This window comes from Sinocyclocheilus anshuiensis, unplaced genomic scaffold, assembly GCF_001515605.1.
Source record: "Sinocyclocheilus anshuiensis isolate Anshui unplaced genomic scaffold, SAMN03320099.WGS_v1.1 scaffold565, whole genome shotgun sequence".
Classification (NCBI taxonomy): Eukaryota; Metazoa; Chordata; class Actinopteri; order Cypriniformes; family Cyprinidae; genus Sinocyclocheilus; species Sinocyclocheilus anshuiensis.
This window is the reverse complement of record NW_015539869.1, coordinates 17,737-27,145: the sequence shown is the minus strand read 5'-3', so window position 1 is coordinate 27,145 and position 9,409 is coordinate 17,737. Positions and strand designations below refer to the sequence as shown.

Genomic DNA, 9,409 nt, shown 5'->3' with positions numbered 1-9,409 from the left:
GTGAGTGAGTGAGTGAGTGAGTGAGTGAGTGAGTGAGTGTGTGTGTGTGTGTGTGTGTGTGTGTGTGTGTGTGTGTGTGTACCTGGTATTTGTTGAGCTCTCCTCTCAGTCTGGCGATGTTATGGGCAGTCTGTGTGATCTGAGGCTGAAGGCTGGATGGATCTCCAAGCTGAGAGTTCTGCTCATAAACACCCTTCATCCTCATCAGAGCCTCGCTGACGAATGGACAGAGAGACGGACAGTGTTACAGTGTTAATGTGAACGGCAGGATTCTTAGGATCGGCTAGTTTCAGTAGTCACAGAAAGTGTTGATTGTAAAAAGTGGACATGGCAACCCTTGAAGAGCGTGCTCTGTGAAGCAGCCTTACAGATGTAAACGAAGGCAGCTTAGTTAAAATCACAGAACATGACGAGTCCTTGGTCGCTGTAATATTACTCTGCTCAAAAACAGCAGATACCAAATGAGATGCCAGACCGTTGCTATAGTGACCATGCTGTCAATCACTGCAATTTTGAGAGTGTTCCATACTGTTCCATACAAACAAAATGATATTTAAATGTAATTATTTCTATATTTTTGTCTATTATCTCAAGTTCTAGAAATAACATGATTTGCATGATGTGTGGTATTTCAGTGCTCAGTGAGACGGTGATGTACCTCTGCTCCGTCTCTCTCTGAAGCTCCTTCTGGATGTCATCGATCTTCTCCTGCAGACGCCTCCTCCTCTGATCCAGAGGCAGACGAGAGAGATCCTCCAGCGATGATGGCTTAAAACACACACACACTGAGACATCAGTACTCCACACACTCAACACTCCGACTGACTGCTCCTGTGCCTGACAGTACATGCTCTTAGTATGCTTTAATCTTACATCAATCAGCCCAAAACGAATGTTACTGATGAGTCATGATTTGTTTGTATGCAGTTTTCAAGCACAAACTTAGTTCGACCACACTGACCCCACACGAGATCATTCACTGGAGTCATATCACTTGTAAACAGTATAAAACAGTATAAAAATTAAAAACGAAACATTTTGCATAAAGCTGCTCACCAAGTTCTTATCAGGAGACGTCACCTGAAAATTCAAACACGTGCACAGACAAACAGTTAGTACACATATATTTACATACACACACATCATATATAAACTAATCTTAATCTAGTGTGTGCTCTATTTCAGCATGTTCACATCTGAGGCCAGTGTGATGATGGTTTGCAGTAATTCCTGCAGTACAGTGTGTGTGTGTGTGTGTGTGTGTGTGTGTGTGTGAGTGAGTGAGTGAGAGTGTGAGTGTGTGTGCAAGTGTGTGTGTGTGTGCGCGAGTGTGTGTGTGCGAGTGAGTGTGTGTGTGAGTGCGTGTGAGTGCGTGTGTGTGTGCGTGTGTGCAAGTGCGTGTGTGTGTGTGAGTGAGAGAGAGAGAGAGAGAGAGAGAGAGAGAGAGAGAGAGAGAGAGAGAGAGAGAGAGAGAGAGAGAGAGAGAGAGAGAGAGAGAGAGAGAGAGAGAGAGAGAGAGAGAGAGAGAGAGAGAGAGAGAGAGAGAGAGAGAGAGAGAGAGAGTGTGTGTGTGTGTGTGTGTGTGTGTGAGAGTGTGAGTGTACCTTGTTTTTCTTGAGGAAGAGCTGTTTGATGCGCACTTTGGGCAGGTGTGTTGCTGTGTTGTCAGATGTGGCAGCTCTGACTGTCTGACTGTAATCCTCAAACTCCACTTCAGCAGGAGGCACTGCACCTGATTTATACTGCTCTACGAGAGCCATAGTGTCCTGCACACAAACACCACATCAGCACGGCAAATCACAGCGTACTTCTAACATTTACTTTAGTTTATTTATAAAACACATTTAAAAACAACAGGTGTTCAAACCAAAGTGCTGTACAACAAATAAAACAAAAACATACCTAATCAAGAAAACAAAAGGGCCAATGAAATTAGTTTACATTGTAAAAAATTTAAGCCCATCAGATATTTAATGTCAGGAAGACATGCTGACAGATTAGACATAGAACAGTTATTGTTTTTAACAGGAAAATAAAGCTGAGTGTCGTCAGCATAGAGATGTTATGATAAATTATGTTTTCTGAAAAATATAACATACATTATAAAAATATAAAATATATGAGTGGAAGCATATATAAGGAAAAAAGAAGAGGACCCAGAATAGAGCCCTGCAGAACACCATAGGAGATTTGAGCCCGAGATGAGAAACAATTCCCCAAATTAACGGGAAAAAAAACTGTCATTAAGGTAGGATGCAAACCACTTCAGCACAGATCCCTGAAACCCAACTACTTGATCAAGTCTTTGTAGAATGATGGCATGATCTATTGTATGAAATGCTGCACTGAAATTAAGCATGATTAAGATACAGCAAGAACCAGAGTCAAAAGAAAGTAAAATATATTTAGTAACCTTCAACAAGGCAGATTCAGTACTATGAAATTCCCTAAAACCAGACTGAAATGAGTCAAAAATATTAGAAGTACTCCGGTAAGATGAGATCTCAGAATAAACTATCTTTCCAAAACTTTTGAAATGAAAGATAATTTAGATATGGGTCTAGTTATTCTGATCATGATGATGTTTTTTTAACAATGACTGGACTTATTCTAATGTGTCATTTTTCATTCCTGTGCTGTATGAAGAATGTCTCAGTTATTTCAGAAAAACACAGATCAAACTTCTGCCGAATCTCCTTCTCCTCAGAAGTTTCTGCTGAGAAAAAGACCCCAGTGATGTCAAATGTGTCTCCTCAAGGGTTTCAGAAGAGATCTCAATGACGTCTGTGCTCTTATTAGTCTGGATACCAAAGTCTGCAGTCAAATGTCATTTATTATGTCAAATTATTTCTTTTTAGCAATTTATTTATACTAATCAATTTGATTAAACTCTACTTATTTTAATAATTTTTTGTTTATTTTGATAAAATGTTTTAAGTATTGATTTTTAATCAAGGTGTATTTATTTTTAATCAAGTTTATTTAAATCCTATTTTACTTAATTTAATGCATTTTAATTAAATAAATAAGACCTTTTATTTCAGATTTATTTTCATCAAAATGGATTTATTTTAATCAATTAATATTTTAATCACATTTATCAAAATTAATTTTAATAATTTTGTATTTATTTCTTTTAAGCATTTTTTAGCATTTATTATAGTCAAAATGCATTTATTGCAATCAAATTTTATGCATTTGTTAACATTTTTTATTATTTAAAACACGTTTTTGTTTATTTATTAATTATTTTAATCAAAATATTTATTTTAACCCTTTTTTTTATTTTAAACATTGACTTATTTATTGCAATCCCCTGATCTAGGTTATCACCACACCGTGTTCAGGAAACACTAAATGTCAGTAAATATGAACTGGAGAGATGAGAACGCACATAACAGTGGAATGATGTACAGTCACATGACCAGACTCACACATTCCTGCAGCTCCTATCAGCTCTCGTCAAACTACTGTCAGTGTTCATGAATTTCCTTAAGAGGGCTGAAGTTAGAAATCATGAACTAACATACACTATGATATTTCCATGCAAACTGCAGGGAATCCTGACCTGTGTGTGTGAGTGTGTGTGTGCGTGCGTGTGTGTGTGAGTGTGTGTGTGTGAGTTTGAGCATGAGAGTGTGCGTGTGTGAGTGTGTGTGCGTGCGAGTGTGTGTGTGTGTGTGTGATAGGGGTTGCACAGACTAATCGACTAGTCGACTTCAATGCTCTGCCATGACGCTTTAAGCTTGACGTCGACTAGTCGCTGTTCCTATAGAGGGCGCAACAGGATAAGAAATCTTTGAAGGAATTCCACATTTACGCTCCGTTTCCAAACAGTTCAAATGACAAATAAATGCATACTCTGAAAGCGCTCCACAAGACATGTGTGATTATATTACTGGATGCTCGAAATTGAACGGGAGAATGCACGTTTTAAACAGCTTATTGCACAGGTAAATTAATCGTCGTTCTAATCTAATGCGCTGCTGCACTGTAACGCGCACACATAGGCTACAGACAGTAGCGTAGAGAGTGTGAGTGTGTGTGTGAGAGTGTGTGTGTGTGTGTGTGTGTGTGAGTGTGCGAGTGTGTGCGCGTGTACGTGTGTGAGTGTGTGCGTGTGTGCGTGTGTGTGTGCGTGTGAGTGTGCGTGTGTGTGCGTGTGAGAGTGTGTACCTGTTTCTCATTGATGTTCCTCCCAGTTGAGCTGATGGCGTCCAAACACTTGTTGATGTTGGGCAGGACGTTCTTCTCTGTTTCAGAGAACTGCACGTAGCCGTCGGCTAACAATCTGATGCGCCGCTCCTCCATTTCCTGCAGCTTCTGTGAGCGACAGACAGACAGACAGGAAGTAGAGCTCATAATATTCCAGTCAGGCTGATGATCTCTCTGATGAGAGCAGACCATGACGCACCTTATACACAGACGGGATCTCTGAGTGGTAGAAGTTGTTCTGCTCCTTATTGTATTTCTGCAGCTGTGAAGCGTACTCGTTCTTACACTCGTCTGCTAAGTGCACGCGGAGGTGAGCGTGCTGTTTGGCCTAAAACACAGACACAGACACAGCACATATACATTATCTGTTACCCATGAAGCTTAAGCACGCGTGTTGAAGGAGTCTGTACCTTTTCCACATCTGCTTTGGTGGCGTTTGTGTCCTGCTGGACTCTTTCTGTCTGCTGATTGGCCTTCTCTGCTTCTCTCCACTCCTTCTCAAAACGCTTCTTACTCTGGATATAAACCAATACAGATGCACACAAATCAGTTAAACATTCTAGCTCACTTCATAAACATGTATACATGATAAGAAAGCAATCAATCAGTTACTCATGATGGTGTCTGAAGCAGATGCATTCAGAATAATGCATTATAATAATGCACCATCTTCACCATCGTGTCTACAGTGAGACTTTAGTTCTGGCTCACTCACGTTCTTGCGCTCCTGTCGCAGCTCCTGCAGGTTTCTGCTGAGGTCCACGCAGATGCTCAGCGTCATGCTCTCGGACAGATGCTCTCTCTGAGCCGCGGAATCGTTCAGCTGATTCAGCACGTCCTGAAACGCCTGCTGATTGGTCACCCTGCAGAAACACAGTCAACAACACCACCACCGCTGCATTCAGGGCAGAGAGACACACGCATGATAGACCAGCACTTTTCCTGCGGGATGACTTATTACAATAAATTAATACATGAAAGTGTCATTTCTGAATGCTCTTAGAACATTCAAAACATCCAGGTTCTAAAATGCTTTTCTTGTTTATGTGAATGCTAGGGGAAAAGTTAAGGGAATGCCCAATTTTGTCATTTCACAAACATCATGGGAGTTCTCAGAAGCATCTGACACATGTAGTAAGCAGTAATGTTTATGAAGCATTAGACAATGGCCAACTAAAATGTTTCAGAAGAAATGTATTAGAATGTTTTTGTGCTAACGTTCTGACAACATTGTTAGATGTTAGATTCCTGTTAGATTGTATGTGTTACACAGAGAATTGTGTGTTGTGTTTTGAAAAAAAGTGTTTTCTGAAATTGAAAACTGAGTCAAAGGCTGAGAATTACTGTTTGGTTTTGCAGATGTGGTGTGTGCTTCTGCTGTTTGAGTGTCAGCTTTCAGAAACTGTGTGACAAGTAAAGATTTTGTGTGTACGCAATTGAAAAAAAACGAATGTTACTGAAGAATGTTTATTCATAACTCTGAGAGAACGTTCTCAGAACTTTCAAACAAAAAGAATTTTGGTAACAAAAAAACCAAACAGTGTTTTAGAAATACCACAAACATCTTCATTCAGTCAAAATAGTTGGGAGTCAGCATTGCAGACTGACAGCATCGAGGCTGTTTATCAGTGTTTAATTGCCTAATCGACTCACTTTGTGTCCTGGTCTTCTTTGATGCCTCGTCTGGAATATTTCTTACAGAGGTTCCTTCAGTGAAACACACACAAAACAGGTTAAACCGGGATGAAACATGTTAGCCCTGACCACCAGCGGCCTTCAAGAACACAAGATCAAACGCCACTTTAACTATTCATTGTGCACCTAAAAATATATATTTGACAGACTTTCCAAACACTGCTGTCACCCTTGCATGACAATATCACAAGCTTTCTGTTGATTTGACAAACAAAATAATGGGAAGTAAATCCAGGAGGGATTGAGATGATGATGCCGCTCGACCTGTGCAGAGCCTTCAGCTTTTGGACCTAATTAATATTCACGAGCCAATCCTTTTTACATCAGGGAGTCTATAGAAAAGCTAACAGAAAAACTGTTTTTTGAGGATGATGATTTTAGGGTGTGTGCCATCAGAGACTGGAAACCTCTGATTTATGCTGTACAAACACAAACCTGAGCTGTTTGGCGTAATTCTGCTCGATCTCGGCTCTCTCTTTGACAAACTTCACGTATCGCTCCAGCAGATCCAGCCCGCTCTGAGTGTGTCTCTCAATCACATCATGCTGGTCCTGCAAACACACATGATACACAGATTTCTGAGTGAGTGTGTGTGTGTGTGTGTGAGGTATGCAGGACATTCAGCTCTCTAGGTGTGTCGCTCTTTTCCCACATGCAACTCTCAAACTAGCTTGACAGGTCGATCTGCTTCACACTAGCAGTGACAGACGACCTGATCTGATGGGTCACGTGACACATGTGGCTTCAGCAGAAATTCATGCAACTTCTGTTGTTTTCATATGAACAGCTAATCATAAGTATTATAACCTAACTCTGTTCAAATGGTCATGTTAGCACACACCATTGCATGTTACACTTAGTTGAGTTTGTGTTTCTTATTCACTAAACATGCATCTATTTTAACAGGAAGGTGTGTGAGCTCACTGATCTGCTTCCTGTTGGTCCAGAAACCATTCCAAAACAATGGAGATGAGAAATAGTTAGTCTGTTCAGAGATGATCTGACACCAGTGGTAAACCAGTTTAACCTGCACAGGTAAAGCCTCAGACACTGAAAGCAAATCACAGCGAGGCTGTCACGTGACTTGAAGAATAAATAATAGTAGCTACAAATAGGTGAACATAAATCAATGTGTCATTTTAATTTATTCATAAACGATTAAAATGAGAAGTATTGCTGTTGCAACTGTCCCAACTAACCCAGTAGGATGTAGAAAAACCGCAACAAATGACAAAACAAAGCTTTATTGGTGCACTGGCCCACATTTGAAGCGTTTTTGCGTTGTTTTCAGTTTCAGTTTGTTGCGTTGATTAGGCTACTTTTTTACGCACGCATTTCATTTATCACGTTTGTATAATTATTTCAGCTGTTAGTGATACTTGGTTTCAATATCAATATACACTTTCTGGGTCGCATTGGTTCAATTTAAATTAATAGCCATCATTAAAAAAACAACAAAAAGAAACAGTGTCGTTACATTTTTAATGTCAAATGTACGAATTAATGCTCTCACGTGTGCATCGTTTTTACGCGATTTGAACGCGTCCAGTATTATCAACAATAGCCTATTGGTTCCTAATATACATTAAATATAAATATATTTGCTTATGTCGCCATAACATAGTCTAATTTCGGACAAGTAAACTATACTTTTCCAATCATTAAAAGGTTAATCGTGACTGCAGTCAAAAGTTGTGGGAGTTCGAGTCAAGCTGAAGCGCAGGTAAACACACACCTGTTTGCTTGTGAAGTAAAGAATAAACTTACCCAAAGATCTGAACCCCAATCCATGATCTCTGACAGATCCGAAAGAAACCACTGCAGCCAAAGAGTGCAAGACACGAAACTCCTCAAGGAAGCTTGTTTTATCTCACAATCTCTCCATACATATATCAGGTAATGTGGGGTCTTTATGGAGAGGAGAGTGTTCCCCGTCAAACACGGTTATTTCAGCAGGTAAATGAGTAGTTACAGTGAAGAGGATCGTCTCGTCTGAGCGCGCGATTGAATGTCACCTCAGCACACCTGAGCTCAGGTGCATTTGATTGTGCTTCTGAATCACTGGCCGTTCTCAGTCGATGGACTTTTGACAGATAACAACGTCTCCAACACGGTTAAGAAATAAAAATAAAACACCGGTAAAATTCAAGATATTTATAATCCGAAATGATGACAGTGGCGTTTGTGAACAGATTTGTTGTAACACTACACTGTCACTGACATCTACTGGATCAAAATGTTAATACAAACTGCTACTTGATCGAGGTGGACGAATGGACCAATCACAGTCGTTTGGTGTCAGGTGGTTGGACCAATCACAGTCGTTTGGTGTCAGGTGGTTGGACCAATCACAGTCGTTTGGTGTCAGGTGGTTGGACCAATCACAGTCGTTTGGTGTCAGGTGGTTGGACCAATCACAGTCGCCCGATTACTGAATGGACCAATCACTGTCTTATTGTTAACCCCTCAGTCTTCAGTGGTGGATAAGAGCTGCATGATAAAATTGCATTTATTTGACTTTTCTGATTCTGTTGAATCACATCATCACTAAAAAAGGCTATATACAAAGTATAGCTTTATAGTAAAGATTTGGTGAAATTTGAAAGCTGTTTATCTCCAGTTACTCCATTCTTCTTACAGCCAATCAGCTTGTGTTTTATGTGCCTCAATTAACCGTCTGAATCTGCTCTTTTAGTGCACTCATTAGTTTAGTCTGTTATGTGGTGGTTAGTTTGGGGGTTTTGTTCGATTTTTTTTCCACCTGACCAAAACAATTCAGCCCACCAGTGTCTCGCTGCTTCTCCTTGTTTCAGTACGGTGGCCGAGAAGTGCTAAACAAATCACAATTCTGAAAACAAAATAACAAATTACAAACGCAAATGCAAGTCTAAAAAACAAAATAACAATTCAGAAAACACAACAACAATTCAGAAAACATTATAACAAGTCAGAAAACACAATGACAAATTCGAAAACAAAATAACAAGTCAGAAAACACAACGACAAATCAGACAAACCGGAAGAGGTAGGTATAGTTTGAGACAGCGCCATTGGTTTGGGATTACTCACCGCTGACTGGACGAGACATCTGTCAATCAACGTATACAGGAAGAACCAGCCGAAGAACAGCAGAGTCGTGGAAGAAAGTTCGGAGATGGTATTAAAGTAGCTCAGTTTAAATGTATTGTATGAATTGCCTTTACTATGGAATAAAAAATATGGAGTGTCTATTTACATCTAGTTAAATGTGGCTGTAAACCATCAGCTCCAGTGGTGCAGATGGATAAGTGCTTATCGTTGGCTTTTTGACGCGATCGACCAGGGTTCAATCCCACCTTTTGACAAACTTTTTTTTCCTCCTTTTTCAAATCTCCTATTAGCAATGGATTCTATTTACACTAAGTGAAAATAGCAGTATTTTTAACAATATGCTATATACACTAAGTGCAAATACCTATTTACACTATTGTAAGTATTGTAGTACATTATAAAACAGTAT

The 9,409-nt window shown here is 39.8% G+C and overlaps 2 protein-coding genes across 2 annotated transcripts in view; one reads left to right on the top strand and one right to left on the bottom strand.

Annotated features, from left to right (window-relative positions):
- Positions 1 to 709, top strand: part of LOC107685029 (breast cancer anti-estrogen resistance protein 3-like) — a 27,155-nt gene extending 26,446 nt beyond the window's left edge. Inside the window, exon 18 of the mRNA XM_016481446.1 lies at positions 636 to 709. The gene's annotated coding sequence lies outside the window, so the exon portion shown is untranslated. The remainder of the gene's footprint in view (positions 1 to 635) is intronic.
- Positions 1 to 8,142, bottom strand: part of LOC107685030 (cdc42-interacting protein 4 homolog) — a 9,474-nt gene extending 1,332 nt beyond the window's left edge. Inside the window, exons 1-11 of the mRNA XM_016481450.1 lie at positions 7,678 to 8,142; positions 6,346 to 6,461; positions 5,869 to 5,922; positions 4,927 to 5,078; positions 4,626 to 4,774; positions 4,415 to 4,543; positions 4,177 to 4,323; positions 1,605 to 1,766; positions 1,057 to 1,080; positions 659 to 768; positions 83 to 215 (exon numbers count right to left, since the gene is read on the bottom strand). Coding sequence (XP_016336936.1) covers positions 83 to 215; positions 659 to 768; positions 1,057 to 1,080; positions 1,605 to 1,766; positions 4,177 to 4,323; positions 4,415 to 4,543; positions 4,626 to 4,774; positions 4,927 to 5,078; positions 5,869 to 5,922; positions 6,346 to 6,461; positions 7,678 to 7,701 — 1,200 coding nt within the window. The 5' untranslated portion in view covers positions 7,702 to 8,142. The remainder of the gene's footprint in view (positions 1 to 82; positions 216 to 658; positions 769 to 1,056; positions 1,081 to 1,604; positions 1,767 to 4,176; positions 4,324 to 4,414; positions 4,544 to 4,625; positions 4,775 to 4,926; positions 5,079 to 5,868; positions 5,923 to 6,345; positions 6,462 to 7,677) is intronic.
- Between the last annotated feature and the right edge of the window lie 1,267 nt (positions 8,143 to 9,409).